The sequence below is a fragment of the Pempheris klunzingeri genome, chromosome 20 (genome assembly GCF_042242105.1).
Source record: "Pempheris klunzingeri isolate RE-2024b chromosome 20, fPemKlu1.hap1, whole genome shotgun sequence".
NCBI lineage: Eukaryota > Metazoa > Chordata > Actinopteri > Acropomatiformes > Pempheridae > Pempheris > Pempheris klunzingeri.
This window is the reverse complement of record NC_092031.1, coordinates 11,289,431-11,309,438: the sequence shown is the minus strand read 5'-3', so window position 1 is coordinate 11,309,438 and position 20,008 is coordinate 11,289,431. Positions and strand designations below refer to the sequence as shown.

Sequence of the window (20,008 nt, the reverse complement as noted above, 5' to 3'; positions counted from 1 at the left end):
CAACCATTTGTTTGTTCCAGCTGCTCAAATAATTTTGTGCTTTTCTCTATTTTATAGTACTGCTAATATATTTTGGTTAGTCGGTTTGGCCAGACAAAACACAGCATTTGATGTGCACTTTTTACAATTTTCTGACATTTTATAGACCAAACTACAAGTTAATTAATTGAGAAAATAATCTGCAGATTAATCAATAATGAAAATAATCCTTAGTTGCAGCCCTAGTGTTCATGTTGTTAAACTATGACAACACTGTTTTGGACTAGAGTCCCTATAATTTAATATTTCAGCCCACATATTGTGTGATTCCACAACAAATTGAAAATTCTACAAATTGCTATTTATTATTGCAATGGAAGATCACAAAACAGCATCATCGTGAAAGCTGAAACTGGGTGTTAAACTCATTTACAGTACAGTACATTTAGCTCTCACCTCTGGCTGGTCAGAATTGGCAGGGTCCTTACTGGCCTGGAAGAGCTTCCCAAGCTTTTTATCCACCCACAGCATGTAGTTTCCAAATATAGCCAGGCCTGTTGGAGATGGATAACGGCTCCCATACCGGACAATCTGCCTCTGTGTGCCATCTGTGGCCATTCGGGAGATCATATCTAGAACATCATCTGTCCAGTAGAGGAAATCATTGGTGTAATCAATGGTAAGGCCCTGAGGTGATGCTAGGCTTTCTGATGCCAACACAGTGCGGTTGGTGCCATCCAGCAGGGCCCGCTCAATCTTGGGTGTTTGGCCACCATCAGTCCAGAAAAGGTAGCGAAGCTTGGGGCTGACAGCCACGTCATGGGGCTGGTCCTGGGTAGACTTCAAGAGAATCATTTGGTAGGTGGTGTTGATGGCGAGCACCTCCAGGTAAGTCTCACCGTCAAAGGCATTGGTGAAGTACATGTTACCTAAGAAGGTGAGTGAAGAGTTGTGAAAGGCGAGAATGATAGGATTACTGCGAGCAGAGAGATACAAGGCTTTAGTGCTTGACAGCATAACACTGGGGTTTAATTCTGCATGAAATAAATACACTTCAGTGAATTATTCATCTATTATCTTATTTATGCATGCAAGTATTTGTTAATATCTTTGCTAGTAGAGCCTCCCTGTAAAAATAATGGAAGAGTGAGGGAATGTTTGGATGGCTAAGTTGCTTTGTACCTGCAACCCAGTCTATCGCGAAGCCTTGGATGCCTCTTTTTCCAATGCCTGAGATGTTGACACTGTGGTAAGAGCCTCCATCAGTTTTGTCCCTGAAGATGCCTTTGTATAAGGAGGAAGTGCTGTTGTGAATCCAGTATACAAAGCCAGATTTGATATGGAGGTCCAACTTGCCCTTAATGGAGTTAGAAGCTGCAGAGGATAAAATGAGGACAAAAGGACACAAGTTGCATACTTGTAGCAACTAACACTTAACCAATAATAATCAATATGCAGAGCAGACCAGAACAATATTAAGTCAACATACTTTCACCAAAAGGCACCATAGCCTCAGAGTGGACAGAGCTGTTTATGTGGAAACCACGGATGTACTTGGGGGTGGAGACAATTGCAAAAGAATCATACTGTCCACAGCGGGAGCCATCTTTGGAGGGGTTAAAGCCTGTGGTGCAGGCACAGGTCTTTTGATTGTCTGGTTTGGGCAGACAGAGGTGGGGACAACCCCCGTTGTTGGAGCTGCAGGCGTTGGCAGTCCCTGCTGAGTCTAAGGCGGGAGAGAGAAAGAGAGTGGTGGAGGTGCATACAAGAGACAGAGCCTTCCATTTTGTCTCCTTATGACAGTTTCCTACAACACATACTTTTGCTGGGTGGAACCTCTGAAATGGTATAGAAGAGAACATCTTTTATTTTTGTCTACACGGAGGAAAAGGAGTTTGGATTTCTTTTTTGCAATTTTTGCTTATAGAGTAGTTGTATCTTGCTCGCCAAGATCCTCAGGCGTCTGTCTTCTCTTGTTCCAAGAACTAGATTTAGATACAGTGACACAGCCTTTACTGCTGGGGCTCCACAAGTTTAGATCGACTTGCCTGTGGGCTTATATACAGTGGGGCAAAAAAGTATTTAGTCAGCCACCAATTGTGCAAGTTCTCCCACTTAAAAAAAGATGAGAGAGGCCTGTAATTTTCATCATAGGTACACTTCAACTATGAGACACAAAATTAGAAAAAAAAAAAAATCCAGAAAATCACATTGTCTGATTTTTAAAGAAATTATTTGCAAATTATGGTGGAAAATAAGTATTTGGTCAATAACAAAAGTTCATCTCAATACTTTGTTATATACCCTTTGTTGGCAATGACAGAGGTCAAACGTTTTCTGTAAGTCTTCACAAGGTTTTCACACACTGTTGCTGGTATTTTGGCCCATTCCTCCATGCAGATCTCCTCTAGAGCAGTGATGTTTTGGGGCTGTCGCTGGGCAACACGGACTTTCAACTCCCTCCAAAGATTTTCTATGGGGTTGAGATCTGGAGACTGGCTAGGCCACTCCAGGACCTTGAAATGCTTCTTACGAAGCCACTCCTTCGTTGCCCGGGTGGTGTGTTTGGGATCATTGTCATGCTGAAAGACCCAGCCACGTTTCATCTCCAATGCCCTTGCTGATGGAAGGAGGTTTTCACTCAAAATCTCACGATACATGGCCCCATTCATTCTTTCCTTTACACGGATCAGTCGTCCTGGTCCCTTTGTAGAAAAACAGCCCCAAAGCATGATGTTTCCACCCCCATGCTTCACAGTAGGTATGGTGTTCTTTGGATGCAACTCAGCATTCTTTCTCCTCCAAACATGACAAGTTGAGTTTTTACCAAAAAGTTCGATTTTGGTTTCATCTTACCATATGACATTCTCCCAATCCTCTTCTGGATCATCCAAATGCTCTCTAGCAAACTTCAGACGGGCCTGGACATGTACTGGCTTAAGCAGGGGGACACGTCTGGCACTGCAGGATTTCAGTCCCTTGTGGCGTAGTGTGTTACTGATGGTAGCCTTTGTTACTTTGGTCCCAGCTCTCTGCAGGTCATTCACTAGGTCCCCCCGTGTGGTTCTGGGACTTTTGCTCGTTCTTGTGATCATTTTGACCCCACAGGGTGAGATCTTGCGTGGAGCCCCAGATCGAGGGAGATTATCAGTGGTCTTGTATGTCTTCCATTTTCTAATAATTGCTCTCACAGTTGATTTCTTCACACCAAGCTGCTTACCTATTGCAGATTCAGTCTTTCAAACCTGGTGCAGGTCTACAATTTTGTTTCTGGTGTCCTTTGACAGCTCTTTGGTCTTGGCCATAGTGGAGTTTGGAGTGTGACTGTTTGAGGTTGTGGACAGGTGTCTTTTATACTGATAACGAGTTCAAACAGGTTCCATTAATACAGGTAACGAGTGGAGGAAAGAAGAAGTTACAGGTCTGTGAGAGCCAGAAATCTTGCTCGTTTGTAGGTGACCAAATACTTATTTTACCAAGGAATTTACCAATTAATTCATTAAAAATCCTACAATGTGATTTCCTGGATTCTTTCCCCCCATTTTGTCTCTCATAGTTGAAGTGTACCTATGATGAAAATTACAGGCCTCTCTCATCTTTTTAAGTGGGAGAACTTGCACAATTGGTGGCTGACTAAATACTTTTTTGCCCCACTGTATATACGTTATATATTTCATTTAAAAAGATGAAATACAAGTAGTGCTTGATCCTTCTGTGTTATCCTTAAGGGGAGACACTAAACTCCTACTGAATCACGGACTCACTGGCAATAATTACATGCTGCATAACATAACAGTCTGGATGAAAACACCAAAACAAACTCAAGGACTGACTTAAATGAAAAAACACACAAATTAAATACACGTACAGTCTCTGGCGTACACTTTAACGGTATGCAGGCCAGACATGCCACTCCTCATCACCACCATATTGGCACCGGTGTCCTTGTCAACCCTCTCGATGACCTCGTAGTCCAGGTCGGTGTAGTAGAGGTGGTTCTGGTAGATCGCCAAGCCCCACGGGTGGGACAGGCCACTCACCACGGTCACCCGAGTTACTCCGTCCATGGTGCCACTCTCAATCTGGATAAAAAGGAAGGAGAGGAAAAGAGGCAACTACAAGCAAATGATTAGCACAAGGGGTGATTATAACAACAAGTAGAACACAACAAGTGTTAAATCAAACCATAAAGTTAAGTAGACTTTTTCACAAATAAAGAGAATTTATTTCAACATCCCAAAAACGCAGCTAACACTGAAATGTCAAACAACTGACTACCTTTTTCTTTTTAGTCTATATGCTGAGCATGTATACAGTACATACCACCCCTGAGCCCGCCACACCCCAGTACAGTTTCCTAGTAGAGACATCAGCAGTGATGAATCCTATGTTAGCCAGGTTGCCTGTGTAGAGGTTCCTGAGGTTTCCTCCATCCATGTCAGCGCTGCCAACCTTTGGAGGAACTCCACTGTCTGTCCCTTTGTCTGTCCAAAACAATTTCCTGTGAGGGTAAAAGTGTAAATGGGAGAGACAACTTGAGTTAGACAGTTATCATGTGTAAGTATCAAAGGTTTTAAATTGAGCAATGTCTAAAAATTTTACATGCTGAACAAAAATGCTAAGATGCGGGCACAAATGTCTGACTAAATTACCTATTGCTTTTTATAATTTTGGGTGAGTTATTAATGAATGAATGAATTAATTAATATTTATTTAACACGCAGCCGTTTTGAAGGAATAAATCCTCTTAATTTTCATTGAAATATGTTTTGCTATTTTACCCACAGAAACTGATACTTTTTTCGCCACATCACTGACTTCAGGTGACAAATACTCTTTAGGTTTCTCTTCTCAGTGAACAAATGCTTTACCCTCGGGCTGGATCCAGGGCTATTCCCATGGGCTCTCCTGATCCCTCCGGTTTACCAGTAGAGGTGATGAGGGTCTTTCTATAGTGCTGGTCTCCATCCACACGGACAACCTAAGTGAAGTGTAAAGTTTTGTTTATGTACTTGCACAATGACGATGCAAAAACTGGAAGTGATAAAACACTGATAAAAGCCAAACAAAAGGGCAGATTAAGATGAAATTAATTTAACAAATAAATGACTAACTACAATAAATGAAACACACAAGTGAATGACAATGAACGAAGAAATTCAAAACAAATCTATAGAAAACAGGGGAGAGCATGTTTGTCACCCAAGGCTAGTTTTGGCTATGTTTCCCATTGTACTGTCAGTACATTCAATAATCATATCAATCAATCAATCAATCAATCAATCAAACAATCAATCAATCAATCACTCATGCATCACATTTTGTCTCAAAGTTGCTTACCTCTATGGTTTTATCAGTGGGATTAGTGTAATACATTATTCTGCTTATCCAATCAAAAGCCAGACCAGACGGAGAGCCCATGAAAGGAGCTGGAGCAAAAGCAGCACTGTTGGTACCGCTGGTTTTCATTTGCCATATATAGCCCTGATATCAATAGAGCAATATCAAAGACCATGCTTTAGAACATGAAAACTGTAGATATTCACGTAAGCATAAATACATACATTTTCTGGAAATAATCTACTCAAACAAAACATTCAGAAAGCCGGACCATTTTTCTCCTCTAGAAAGATACAACTCAATTATAACATGAAATAAAATGTATACAATTGTTTGCAATTACACATTTTAATCAAAAAATATATCCTTGCAACACAGTATATTCATTATGTATATCATAAAACATCTCTCCAAAGTTCTATTTAAAACCTCCACTCACAGTGCTCTGCACCCAATAAACAAGCTGCTCCTGGTCATCAAAGTCAATGTCCCGCTCCTGGCTGATGCCAGACACAGGGGTCATTGCATTGTTAGATGGGTCACCGGGGTCCAGAGGAATACCAAAAATCACGGACTCTCTCACCACCATCAAAAAGGGAGCCTCATCTAGAATAGAAGTACATGTGATGAGAGGAACACAATAATCGCATAAAGGGGTGCCAAGCTGAGGGAGAGAATATCAATTTTAGTAGAGACACAATACATTTAATTGGCTTCAGAACTAGAAAATGAATATTCATCCACATGGTGAAGAGAGCAAATAAAAAATGATAGCCATTGTAAAGTACCGACCTTTGATACAGGTGCGTTTGTCAGCACCCAGTGTCCAGCCAGACTGACAGTGGCAGGAGTAATACCCGGGTCTCTGGCCTGACAGCAGACACAGCTGAGTGCACAGGTGTTCTCTACATGGGTTGATGGCTAAACACAAAACCACACTGTTACTCACACTAATTTGGTGCAGACATTGTGGTATTTTAGTGCCAGTACTTTCTTCTTTTTTCGGTTTGTTCTACATACTTGTTGCAGCTTGTGATACAAAAACATTTATTTTCACTGTGGACTTGATTTTTGTAAAGAAAAAAAAAGAAAAAAAATTCTTTAAAGACATTAACATGTAATTAGCACAATCTCAGTAGATTGAGCATTACTCACTAATTTCGGATAAGACCTACACTGCATCAACACACATTTTAATGCACTTCAGAAAAGTACAAGTATAAAATTAAGACTTGCTGTTTAATTGAGAATTACCTGTGGGCTGTTTGATGGGATGGTCCATAACGATGCCCATGGGCTGGTAGACATTGCCCATTAGAGTGGTGATGTTGCCACCGTGGAACTTGTTCATCCTCATCACCTTGCTGGTGTAGCGCTCTGACCAGTAGATGTTGTCCTCGAAGATGGTCATACCATGTGGGTGCTGGAGGATCTGGAAGAGGTAAAAATAGATGACTGACATGAATTTGAATCATCTTTTTGCATTGGAGTTTAACACAGTTTTTATTTTGATTAATTATTAAAGTATCCCCCTTGTTTTCCAAAAACTGAATTAATTTAAACCTACCACGTCACTTGCAATGACCTGATGGCGGTTATTGCCATCATAGTCACAGTAGTCAATATATTTGAGGTAGGCGTCAGCAAAATAGACCCTTCGTGTGGTGTAGTCTAGGGCCAGGCCGTTGGGCCAGTAGAGGTTGGTGCTGACAATGACTCGTCTCATGGCACCATCCAAGTCGGCCCGCTCGATCCTGGGGTTCTGACCCCAGTCTGACCAGAACATCAGGTTCGTACTGCGAGGAAACACAGCGTGACAAAGAGCTTAAATACAAGGTTTATTACATCTTGTGACTTCTTGTTTGTAGGTTCAAAGGTCAAGATTTTACAGAGAATTACATAAAGTTTTAAAAACAGCAACGTAATTCTCTCAAAGACTCTCTACTTACTAGTTACGAGGGTCTAAAACAAGTCCGCGGGGGCTGGTGACATTCTTGGTGAGGAGGACTTTCCGAAAGCGGCCGTCCAGAGTAGAGACCTCAATGCTCTCCGTGACAGAGTCAGCCCAATAAAGGTTTCGACCCACCCAGTCTACAGCTACACTCTCTGGTACCATCAGACCGGTGGAGAAAACCTAGAACAACAGGGACACGTTTAACACTGAGAATATTGCAAAGTTTGAAGTTGTTTCGCTTGGCTTTTGTGTTCCTGTCCAGTCTTCAGTGGTTAAAATCTCTTGCTTTAATGCATCTGTGCGATTGTTTCTCTTACTTCCCGTCTGTCTGTGTTGTTCTGGTAGGCGCTCCATATCTTCTTCTGCGAGGCATCAGCCCAGTAGATTCTGGAAGTTATGTGATCAAAGTCAACAGTCACGATGCTTGAACCACTGATCACTGGACGCATCTGGGGTGGACTCATATTGATATGGTTGCCTATGATCTGGTTTTGCTTGGCAACCAGAAGGACAGCTGCTAGGGGGTCTAAAAGCAGAAAAATATCTTGGTTCATACAAACAAGTGATCAAGATACAAAGTGTATCTTTGTGTATTCTGTTCCATGTTCACAGAATTTCATGTATTATAAATACTATACACAAGCAATAAACTGTAAAACTTTGTTAGTATCTTACAATGTTACACTTTAAAATCCTTTTTTTGATTCAAGTACTTCATGGACTTCATTTGTTTTGTATCATAAAGAAAAAAAGCACCCACCCATATCATTGACACCCTAATTTTCTTATCTTGGTATTACATCTCTTTATTCGTAATGTAACGCTGCTTACCTGCTGCTTTGCAGGTGCGTCTGTCAGGTTCTAGGAGGTAACCATCTGAGCAGTAGCACCTGAAATGTCCTCTCTCATTGTAGCACTGCTGGCTGCAGAATCCTGGGATCAGACACTCGTTGATGTCCTCGCAGGTCTTTGAGTCGTTGAGGAGCTGAAATCCCTCTGGGCATGTGCATTGAGCCCCAAATGGTCCTTGGATGCAGCCGTTACTGCAGCCCCCGTTGTTCAGTGCACAATCATCTTGGTCTTCATAAAAATCATAACATAGTGAGTTCGTATTGTGCATTTATTAGGCACTTGTGTTTGTTATTGCTGACTTTTTCTTACAACTGCTTTGGATTTCTGCTGTCTATCTGAAGGATGTTTGTACTGAAAGTGTATTTGACATGTTCATCATCATTTTTTGGTAATTAATACATCATATACAACTAAATAAATGCAATGTGTTCTTTTTTAAGGATTACGCTTTATTGAGGCTTAAATATAATATATAGTATAATGCATTTTATACTCACTGCAGATAGGCGACTCATCTGCTCCATTGGGGCAGTCCCTCTGGCCGTTACACACCTTGTCCAGGTCAATGCACAAGGGGGCGGTGGGACACTGCCACTGTCCAGGGGGACAACTAAATGGAGGGGTGGGGCAGTTCTGTTCATCACTCATGTCCCGGCAGTCGTTATCGCCGTCACACAACCAGCTTGTTGGGATGCACATCTTGTTGGTACACTGGAAATAGTTGGATCTGCAGGTGATAGGTGGGCAGGAGTTATGTTCATCGGATCCATCCTCACAGTCTGGATGGCCGTCACACTCCCACTCATCTGGCATGCAGAAACCGTCGGTCTGGCACTGGAACTCGTCATTGTGGCAGAGGCCTGGACCTCGAGTGGCTGGAGGAGCAACAAATACTTGAGAATGACTGAAACTGCAATGGCTTTCTCTCAGAAGTTTTGAGACGGGTGCAATATGTTGACAATGACCATGCGTTGACAGCAACAAAGCTGACAGACGTTCAAGTGGAAAAATCTTTCATAACCACATAATGAATTAACATAATTAACATATTTAATTTTGTTATATATATCCTCAGTTACTGTTGCTAGCTTACGACAGTTTCGTTCATCTGAATGGTCCCTGCAGTCAAACACTCCATCACACTGATATCTTGAGCTGACACACTGGTCTCCACTGGCACAGGCAAACTCATAGGAGGCACAGGCAAACTCTTAGGGTGGGAAGGAGAAACATAAATGGGGAAAGTTAAGAAAATTAAACTTGTCTCAAAAACTGTCTTTCATAAATCAGAACACAACAGTTATAGTGATTCCTACCACACTTTTGCTCATCAGAGCCATCCAGGCAGTCCTGGTCTCCATCACACACATAGGAGCTGTGGATACAGCGGTGGTCGGGACACAGGAAGTAAGAAGGAGGGCATGTAGTGATGGTTGAATCTGTGAATTGCAGATTCATGTCATTTATCAGAATGTTATCTTAGATATCTGTTTGAACAGTATTTTATGTGAGTGAGGTGACTGAGCTGAAAATGGGCCGTCACCACGTACTTACTGCAGTTGTGTTCATCGGAACCATCACCACAGTCGTTGTCACCATCACACACCCATATTTTAGAGATACACCTGTTGTTACCACAGGTGAAGTAGCCGGCTGCACAGGTGGTAGGGAGACGGGTGGGACAGTTAATTTCATCAGATCCGTCGCCGCAGTCGTCCATGCCATCACAGCGCCAACTGGACAGGATGCAGTGCGTATTGTTGCAGGTGAAGGCGCGTGGAGAACAGGTCGCTCCTGGTAAAGACACATGAGGCAGGCAGTTGGATTAACAAAATTGCATGCTCAATAGTTTTCTTCCACTGCTCCTAAAACACACATGTTCTCTTACACATTCACCTGTGTCAGTGCAGTTGGCCTCATCAGTCCCATCTATGCAATCAACAATTCCATCACAGCGGTAGGAGTTGGGTCGACAGCGTCCTTCATCACATTCAAAGGCGTAGTCACCACAGTTGTTGTCAGGTGGGGGAACAGAATCGTCCTTGATGCAGTCCCTCTGATTGGTCTCAAGTTTCATGCCATACGGACAGCCACAGACCCGACTGAAGGAGGGAGTCGGGAAGCAGAAGTGGCTGCAGAGCCCATTGGCCACCATATTGCAACGGCTGGTGAACACTGTGGGAAGGATGATGTAGACGCAGTCATATCTGGAGACTCACTGCTCAACTATCAATCTGGCCCAGCAGTTATTGATTATTCTGGTTTGAGAATGTGATATGGATATCATTCTCTTCTTTTTCTAGCTCCATTTTGTCACTGCTCTCCATGCATACTACCATTCAGGTCCTCTTGGTCCTGTCCTTTTATCCAATTTATTAACACTTTACACCTTACAAATTACACACCACTTTGCATCAGTTACTGCAGGGCTGAAAGGTTAAACTATCTTTACACTCTATTGCATCCCTGTGCGTGAACTTACTGCTGTGGAGGTCAGCCGTGTAGGCCTTGACATTCATGATGCCAGTGATTCCTTGTCTGATCATAATGTTTCCCCCTCCATCTCGCTTCCTCATCTCAAATATTGCTCTGGTCCTTGTATCAGACACATACAGGTAGTCTGCAAGACAAAAAGTCATAGTTGAAGATAAATCTGAATAATATCATATACAATCTAAAAAACATTGTGCATGTGTAATATGGATGTACTGGAGTAAGTGGGAGTCATGAGGATGGACAAAGAAACACACCTGAATAAATTGTTAGAGAGTAGGGTTGAGTAATCTGGCCAATGTTGGTAAACGTCTGTCTGTCATTTCCTTCAATGCCAATATGACCAATCTGGTCCAACTGGGAATCCACCCAGTACAGCCTGTCCATCCTGACAAAGACCAATCACAAGGATTCAACCAGTGAGATTAAAGGGACGCTGTAGTCCACACAACATTCATTCTTTTAATCCTTGAAAAAGAAATCACATCATAGTCCTGTAGGTCTTCACTGTGCTTACATATAGTCAACAGCAAGTCCATACGGCCATCCCAGTGTTGTATTGACCAGAGGAACGGCATTGCTGCCATCAGTGAAGCCTCTCATTATGACCGCTGGACGGTACCAGTCAGACCAAAACAAGTAGCTGTGGATCAACATTTGATTAGACACAAGAAAATGCAGATCTGTTTAGTGTGAGTCAAAAATAAAATATAATGTAATCTGTTAACCTCAAAGTCATTTTATATATTATAACCTAAACGTGGAGTCTCACCCAGCACTGGGATGCACTGCAATTCCTTTTGGGTTCTTCAAACCCGTCACAATGTCTCGTCTGGACTTGTCTGTGACTCTGAAGGCCACCACTGACTTGTAGGTGCTTGTGGTCCAAAACAAGACTTTGGAGGTCCAGTCATAAGCCATGTTGTCAACTGTTCCTACTCTGTAGCCTGTCAAAATCTGTTGGACTGAGAATGCATTAAGAAATAAGAAAACATGAGAGAGTCTTGAAAGCTAAATCTTATCATATTATTATATGGGTAACAAATCAATTTACACATTCATTATGAACAACAAAAACAAAATTTTTTTCATGCAAACTCACTTAGTGCCCTTGTAATGGTGCTTTGTAACAAATATATAAGGAACATTCACCTGTGCCATTGAGGTTAGACTTATAGATGAGGCCTCTGGACCTGTCGTTGTAGAAAAGGGCTTCCTCGTTGCCATCAAACTCCACGGCAGAGCCTGACAAAGACGTCCCGAGCCCTGTGAGGGGCAGGGTGATGTCCCCCTGGAGGGATAAGTTCAATGGGATTCCCCGCACCCCCAGAGAGGTGGCCAACAGCAAGAAGTCCTTCACCTCTGTTCAAAGGATAAGTGGCAGTGATAATGAACGAGTTAAAAACAGTTTAAGTAGGTTAGTAGGTTAGTTAGTAGGTGTTTGAGATGAAATGTCTGAGAAGGAAAAATATGTAATGATAATTCATATTATTACTTAAATATGATAATCCTTCTACAGGTAATTAAATAGTGAGTCATCATAGCATCAATTTGATAAGCAAACTGTTTTAAACTCCTGCCTTTGATGAAATCAAATCAAATCATTGCAACAATATTGTACATTTCATTCATTATTGACTGATTAAAAAGCTGGATGTCCCACAGCAGAACACAGAAAATATTGTGAACTGAGTAACAGACCAACTCTTGACATGAGGTAATTAGGCCCTAGATCAAGGGGAAACCTACTAAAGCAGGTCCGACGGTCAGGCAGCAGGTCATAACCATGGCGACACTTGCAGCGGAAGCCATCGTTGTCGGTGCGATGACTCAATACACAAATCTGCTGACAGCCACCATTATGTCTGCCGCAAGGGTTCATCACTATAGCACAGGACAGATGAGGCAATTATATTACAGCACTGTTGTTTTCCATGTTGGTGTAATATCAATTCATAAACATAAATTAGATTCTGAGTTTATCTCATGTTACACAAAAGTTGACATCTAGTTGCACCTTCTGGCCAGTATTTATTGTTTACTTGAACAATGACAGCAAAACCAAATCAGAAACACATACAAAATTTGAGTTAAGCAGGAATTACATTTATGCTCACAACAGAAACACAGGGACATTTCTTACAACTGAACTCATTTTGACTTGTCACAAGTTGGAAGTGTGTCACCTTACCAACAGGTTGCAGGACAGGGTGTGAGACGACAACATGGCCCGGTCGCTTCGCGGTACGATAAAGGAGTGCTGGGTTGCTGCCGTTGAAGCGGTTGGCTCTCACTACACCCATCTTGGTCCAGTCAGTGAAAAACACATGGTTTTCAAACACAGCGATTCCAAAAGGATGTGGAGCCTCGGTTCCACCATTGAGAACTATTTTCCTGGAAAACAACAACTGCTCAGAATGGCCATCAAGGAGAACACAACATAAATGTCGTTATGTCCCTTTTTAGCTTAAAGTTACTCTCCAAGAAGACTGACACCATTTTCAGTGTAACCATTACCTCTCCAAACCATTGTAGGTGACAGTCTCTACTGTGTCAAAGTGGCTGTCAGACCAGTAGACTCTCTGGGTGATGATATCCAGGGTTATTCCTGTTGGAGTGCCGAGTCTGTTCTTCACAAGCTCCACACGGTTACTGCCATCCATGAAGGCACGTTCCAGCTTCATCTGCTCACTGGCAACACCCATGTCTGTGAAGAACATGTAGCTACAAAAAAAAAAGAAGAAAGGATGCTTTAAGAGCTATATGATGCTAGATGAAGTGACATGAAAGCACTGTATTTGTTCTTTATCAGGATTCAGTTATAATCTTGTAGAGTTGCCACTAATTTATTTGTATTTGACCATAAATTAGCTTTTACTAATTTTATGATCATGACAAGTGGACATGCAGCTTTACCAAGTTGTATCATCAGAAAACAAGACCAGTGCTATAACAGAAATTACCATTCTAGTGTCAAAAAATGCTAGTTAATATTCTAAAAACCAATATTGATTTTAACTCAAGTAAACAATGTTAAATAGTTTTGTATTGTATTATCATCAGATTCTATAAACATGCAACCCATTCAATGCTTGGGAAGCAGTTTTCAAAGACTGAAACAATTAAACACACCCCACTGTAGGGTCCAAGGCAAGGCCATGAGGAGTCATGAGGTTTTCAGCCACCAGAGTGACCCGATTCCCTCCAACAAAGTCGCACATGTCGATACGTTCCATCATGGCCTCTAAAACATACAGTTTGAAGTTGACCCAGTCCACAGCAAGGTTCTGGACATTATGGACTGCAGCTGTCAGAATCTCTTTAATATTATCCCCATTGTGGTTGGTGGAGTATACCTAATAAAAGAAGAATACGGTTTGGGTTTAATGGGTTTTTATTTACCTCATTTTAAGCAATCACATAAGGAAGCTATGAAGAAGGTAAGGAGAGAGAATGCTGATCATCATACAACAATCCAGACTGACCATTTTAGTATAGGTATCACTCCAGAAGAGTATGTCGCTGTGCCAGTGGTATGCCACCCCTACAGCATAACCTTTGCCCTGGGATGGCACCACAGTTCTGACAAAGCGCCCGTGTATATCAGCCATCATCACCTCACCCCCGTTGGTGAAAATGAGCTGTGGCATTCCGGCTGGAAAACACAAATACCGCATATACTCAGTGAAAAAACAAAACAAAATGTCTTAGACATTTGATATAAATATAGAAAAAATTACTTTTAATAAATGTTCTGTTGAAAAATATAATTTGTAATTTTAAGTATTCAGCTGTGTTGATTTTGAAAAACACCACAGATTATGTTGCAGCAGATGCATATGGTATAAAGCTACCAAGTGGTGTGTGACTCCTTTACCTGACACATTGGCTTTGCAGACATGACCGTGCTCCAAGAAGTATCCATCAGCACAGCTACAGTGGTGTGTCCCAGGTCGATCTTCACACAGCTGGTCACAGATCCCCCAGATCTGGCAGTCATTATAGTCTGCGCAATACATAGGCCTTAGGATGAGGATCTATACCAGTAATTTGCAACCAGAGTGTTGTGAAATTGAGCCAGTAACTTAAGCTTTTCACAACTGGCTCATTCAAAGCTAAAACAAAATAGACTGACACTACAGGTCTGGGATACTTTGTAAGCTTAAATGAAAATAAAAAAAACACTTTACAGATTATGATATCCTGTGATGTATGTATGTTACCTTTGAAGTTATCATGCTGCACATCCTGCAACAATGTTACACAAATACAGATTTTGTTTTCACAAAAACAAATATGCCACTCACCTACACAGGAACGGCTGTCATTGGCTACAATATAACCATCAGGGCAATAGCAGGCACCTCCCTCAGGAGAGGGGTGGCAGAAGAACTCGCAGCTCAAGGTGGAGCACTGGTCCAGGCCTGAGAGTAAAAATCATTTCATTAACATCATGGTTAAATATAGTTTAGAGTTTAAGATCTTTACTTGTAATAATCATCCACGCAGCTTTAACATTTTCAGTATTGTGACCAGCTTTATAGCCATCATAAACTGAGCCTGGAGGCCATTAGAGTGTGTGTGTGTGTGTGTGTGTGTGTGTGTGTGTGTGTGAAAGCAGTGACAAAGGATGTGAAAGCTATGATCATATCAAAGTTACAACAGCTGAATTTATGAGTGCTACACACCATAATGTCTAAAACCCTTGCACCTAATTTTATAGCCCTATGAAAACACTGCAAATGCTGTTGGCGGTGTTCTACATGTGACTGTATCTGTCTTACTAAGGCAACATTTAATTTACTTTAGTTTGTTTTGTGTAATGTGTTTTCACGGCATTCTTGCATGTTTTCTGTGGGAGTCATATGTGCAGATTTCTCTAATCCGTGTGAAAAATGTACATCTGTGTGACTTACTGCAGGTTTGCTGTGCGGTGGAGTTGGTCTCGTCCGTTCCTCCCGGACAGTCAGGCTTGCCGTCACACACTTTGCTCATTGGTATACATAACGTCGAGCCTGGGCAGCCCCACTCACCAGGATAACAGCCTCGAGAGTCACTATCTGAAAACCATCGAAAGATTTGTGATTATGCTATGAAATAGAAATAGAAATGTTTCTCATAGTGTTTTTGGCATGTCTCAATGAAACTACTCAGCCATACCAACATGATTCACACTTGTACAACACTTAAATAAAATAACTCTTAATACAGAACTTCCAGGTCAAACTATAAGTCCACCTGTAAAAACAAGTTTTCTCACCACATCCTCTTTCATCACTGTAGTCCCCACAGTCATTGAACTTATCACACACCCATCGCTGAGGAATACAACGACCACTGGAACAAGTGAACTCACTCCCACTGCAGCTCTGGTACACTAAAGAATATAAAGAAGTCACATTTATTATAGTTTCCACTAATACTATAATATCTACTCATTTGGATAATATAAAACGTTTGAAAAATGTAATTATTTGACTGGAACTGCATATCTAGGACCATTTTAATACAATATTAGATAAGGCAGCAAATCCAAAGTTTTCAACTGCTCAAATATATGAAATAATTTTAGGATTCTTGTGCAGTATTTTAGAATATATAGAGTATATATGGAATATATATGTGATGTTTGTACATCTGTTCAGAATAATGACTGTTGTGCATCTATATATACCACCAGTAATTAAAAATGAGGGCTTAACCTTAATTTTACAATTATTACTTGTGCTTGAACTTGACTTTTTTTATGACTTGAAGATACAATATTTAGATGCTGCATATGACTGGATGTGGCATTAAGCTGTTGAGCAACCAGACAATTAGAAAACACAGAAGTTTGGTATTATGGGGTTGCAATATTTCTTTTGACTTTGTCTTTAAACAAGATGTTATCATAAGCATCTGAAAATCTATCAACTTAATTACAGTCCTCTAGGTTGAAAACCTTATAAAAATCAGAGGGGACTTAGAGAAATACTGAAATTAGAAGACAAAGAAGCTTCGTGGTTGTTAAAGGTGCACTCCTGCCATCCTTACCACAGCCTTGCTCATCACTGTTGTCCCCACAGTCATCCCAGTGGTCACACACAAAGGAGTGTGGAATACAGTAGCCATTTGTACACTGATACTGGTGGATGGGACAGTGCTGTGCTGCTGGAAATAAAACACAGTGACTGAATTTAAGAAGCGGTCAAAACGTTTGTGAGGCTCACTTGAAGTGAAACAATATGACCGGAGCAACGGTAGACTACGATTCAATTTGTTAGTCATCAAACTCGTCACAGCTGGATAATCTTATCTTGTGACTACATGAAAACTGCATTAGACAAAAAATAATTTAACAGACACATTATATGACATTTTCCGACGCCGGTTCGTGCCCATGATTTGCATGTATGACTATGCTAGCTAACATTTGCTGTCGTTATATTCAAGATAGAAACAGACGTCAAATTTGCCAAAAGACCGTTTGACAACAATTGCGGCTGTTTTGGCGATTTTACCAGAATCTAAAACCACCTTTCAATCCAGCTGGAAGTAAAAAATAAAAATACTACGCCTGCTTCTTAATGGCGTTTTTCTTTTTTTAATCCTTTCCTTACAGTTAGCGTTAGCTAAAACCGACCAAAGATGGCGGCCGGAAGTGACACTCTCCTACAATGTAGACAATAAAAGTATGTATGTCGTGTCAGAAAATATAACACAACGAATATTAACACATCTTTTAATTTTTAACATATTACTGTCGGGTATTTAAATTTCCCCATCATGGGACTAATAAAGGAATATCTTATCTTAGGAATGTCTTATGAGTAAGTCACCTCTTGTGAACAATCTGTGCTGTGCTGTGGTCCAAATATGTATTAGCACAATTTAATCTATTAATTAATCTAACTCTATTAATGATTAATATCCATATGACCTTGGTACATACGGTTTTTTTTTTCTTTCTTTATATGCTTTTGCAGCTGCAGCAGCAGAGTTTTTCATTTCAGTATCCGTTTATACAACATGAACTCCTTCAATCACAATCATCTTATTTTGGGGAAAATTGATGCCAACCAGATCACCTTTTTCTAAGTGTTACATAACAGAACTTTGATATTCTTAAGCATCTGTAAAACCATTAGTTATAGTTGATTTGCTGTGAGTCTCATCTACTCACTGCAGTTGAATTCATCTGAGCCATCTCTGCAGTCCTGTAGCCCATTGCAGTGCTGAGAGTTTTTGTAACAGGCTCCATTAGCACACGTCTTCTCAGTGCAACGTGGATAGTCTGAAAAACAGTACCATCAATTTTGCGCCCAATAATGCAAAGACAATTATCCCTCATAAAATCCTTCAATTATTAGAAACTATAAGGGTCTGATCAGACAGCGTACATCAGTGCTGTTAATGTTGGACTGACATCAAAGTACAGTGTGGTAAATTATTTGTAGATTTAAAATTCTTACTGCAGTTGTTCTCATCAGAATTGTCCATGCAGTCCTTTACATGGTCACATCTGTATTTGCTGGGGATACACTGGCCCTCCTGGCAGGTGAACTGGTCTGGGCTGCAGGTCCGTCCACCTGAACCGAGAGCATGTGAATGGGTTTCAAAATACTATGTTGCTGGACAACTACATGCATTTCCCTATTGAAAGGCCACATTTTATAATCAGACAATGTGGCCACTTTGTGGTTGTACTCCTCATTACTGCACATAAGCAGAAACCTTTTTGTCCTCTGTGATGATATCAAAACGTTGGAATGCTATCAGTGTTTGCATGCTCTACTTTGAGCCAGTTCTCAGGACATATGATATACATATGATAGTTTTTAAAGAATCACAGCACCTCTTGTTCATTGGCAGAACAAGATGTGTCAGTAGTGAACATCTTTCCAAAGAAAATAGCCACATAATGTCAGTGTCTCATTCTTAAAAACAGCCCAGAAACAATTCTGCTGCATACCACAGGTTCTTTGTTCGTCTGAGCCATCGATGCAGTCTTCCTCCCCGTCGCAGACAAATCCCAAAGAGACGCATTCACCACTAGTCACACACTTAAATTCCTGAGAAGTGCATGATGGAGGTGCTGCCACAAAGAACACAACAAGGGGAATAGTGCATAAGGCTGTGCATATGGGCCTGATCTTTTTGTTTCTGTGCAATAGATTATTATACATTCATTCATACAGTATATTTATTCATTCATTCATTCATTAATGTCTCTGAAGTGAATGTATTAGATCACTGGCAACACTGGCCTGTTATAATGGTTTTGCTTGGCGCTGTCTGTATTTCCAGTGATTGGTTGTAACACTCACGACAGTTCAGCTCATCTGAGTCATCTGTGCAGTCTTTAGTCCCGTCACACCGCCAAGCTATGTCGATGCATTGTCCGCTTGTGCACTGAAACTCCGTACTGCCACAACGTCCTGCAGAAAACACACACAAAGATATAGATAGACTTATTGGGTTCTTTTAACGTGTGGGCTCGAGCTGCATGGCTTTAGTTTGTATCTTTTACTTAAACGTGAAATATCATTTACAATACATACAGTGATTATTGTACATCTAAATAACAGAAATCCATGTTGCTTACATGAAAAGAAAGTATTTTATTGTTTCCTTGACAAATGAGTTACCATGTTTATGAGTTAATTCAGTTAATACTTCACCATTAATGAACACTCCGTCTATGACCTTGGAGTTTACAGCTCATTTGAAAAGGTTAATTGATGTCTGAATCAGCACAGAGACGTGCACTTTGTATGACTTGAACAATCATAACTTTTCTGTATTTTGTGAAATTTTGAATGATGACTGATAAGCCAACAAAACGTCACAGTTTTGTCCATATTTTCTACAGCAAATTTGCAAATTTTCAGAAAACACATTATTTTAACATCACGTGTACTGTAAGTGTACTTTTTTGTTTTAAGTCAGCGTCATTTTCTAATAATATCATTGTCATTCATGTAATAGTTGTTCCAAATAAGCGTGGCGCTACTCAAATTTCATTAAAGCATGGATTTCTGAGCATTTTTGTGCAGCTCAAACCATTACATTGCATTACATTGGCAAAGATTAAATACATTTTTGGCAAAAAATAGTACTGTGATGATGCAAAAATCTCACTGATTCTTCGCTCGTTCTTTAGCTTTAACATGTAGGTGACTAGAAGTTGTAAAATTTTATCGTATACACACCCTGAGCAAGTTGAATTCCTTGGGACAGCAGTAGAAGAGATAGAAGATGAAGACCAGTTAGGCCCATAGTTTAAGTCTGGTATTAGTTTGTCAAAGTGCGTACACTCATGCTAAATCTGACTCTGTTAAGCCCGATGATCCTGAGGAGGATACTGCCTTTACGAAGAGAGATGTGGAACCCGCGACAACCAGGAGA

The 20,008-nt window shown here is 40.8% G+C and overlaps 1 protein-coding gene across 2 annotated transcripts in view; it reads right to left on the bottom strand.

Moving 5' to 3' along the window:
* Nucleotides 1-20,008, bottom strand: part of LOC139219597 (low-density lipoprotein receptor-related protein 2-like) — a 38,459-nt gene extending 18,451 nt beyond the window's left edge. Inside the window, exons 1-39 of one of the 2 annotated variants that reach the window (XM_070851516.1) lie at nt 19,813-20,008; nt 18,928-19,038; nt 18,573-18,695; nt 18,073-18,189; nt 17,784-17,894; nt 16,655-16,771; nt 15,879-15,995; nt 15,535-15,678; nt 14,926-15,042; nt 14,496-14,624; nt 14,104-14,273; nt 13,751-13,974; nt 13,136-13,342; nt 12,810-13,012; nt 12,368-12,502; nt 11,771-11,980; nt 11,391-11,583; nt 11,136-11,261; nt 10,876-11,006; nt 10,608-10,745; nt 10,022-10,300; nt 9,680-9,919; nt 9,442-9,564; nt 9,219-9,335; nt 8,623-9,000; nt 8,105-8,353; nt 7,591-7,799; nt 7,269-7,453; nt 6,887-7,115; nt 6,574-6,751; nt 6,112-6,240; nt 5,759-5,925; nt 5,320-5,463; nt 4,851-4,960; nt 4,303-4,480; nt 3,848-4,061; nt 1,469-1,705; nt 1,162-1,353; nt 436-908 (exon numbers count right to left, since the gene is read on the bottom strand). In XM_070851516.1, the coding sequence (XP_070707617.1) occupies nt 436-908; nt 1,162-1,353; nt 1,469-1,705; nt 3,848-4,061; nt 4,303-4,480; nt 4,851-4,960; nt 5,320-5,463; nt 5,759-5,925; nt 6,112-6,240; nt 6,574-6,751; nt 6,887-7,115; nt 7,269-7,453; nt 7,591-7,799; nt 8,105-8,353; nt 8,623-9,000; nt 9,219-9,335; nt 9,442-9,564; nt 9,680-9,919; nt 10,022-10,300; nt 10,608-10,745; nt 10,876-11,006; nt 11,136-11,261; nt 11,391-11,583; nt 11,771-11,980; nt 12,368-12,502; nt 12,810-13,012; nt 13,136-13,342; nt 13,751-13,974; nt 14,104-14,273; nt 14,496-14,624; nt 14,926-15,042; nt 15,535-15,678; nt 15,879-15,995; nt 16,655-16,771; nt 17,784-17,894; nt 18,073-18,189; nt 18,573-18,695; nt 18,928-19,038; nt 19,813-19,879 (6,921 nt within the window). In that variant the 5' untranslated portion in view covers nt 19,880-20,008. The remainder of the gene's footprint in view (nt 1-435; nt 909-1,161; nt 1,354-1,468; nt 1,706-3,847; nt 4,062-4,302; nt 4,481-4,850; nt 4,961-5,319; nt 5,464-5,758; nt 5,926-6,111; nt 6,241-6,573; nt 6,752-6,886; nt 7,116-7,268; nt 7,454-7,590; nt 7,800-8,104; nt 8,354-8,622; nt 9,001-9,218; nt 9,336-9,441; nt 9,565-9,679; nt 9,920-10,021; nt 10,301-10,607; nt 10,746-10,875; nt 11,007-11,135; nt 11,262-11,390; nt 11,584-11,770; nt 11,981-12,367; nt 12,503-12,809; nt 13,013-13,135; nt 13,343-13,750; nt 13,975-14,103; nt 14,274-14,495; nt 14,625-14,925; nt 15,043-15,534; nt 15,679-15,878; nt 15,996-16,654; nt 16,772-17,783; nt 17,895-18,072; nt 18,190-18,572; nt 18,696-18,927; nt 19,039-19,812) is intronic. The other variant, XM_070851517.1, reaches the window with a different exon arrangement.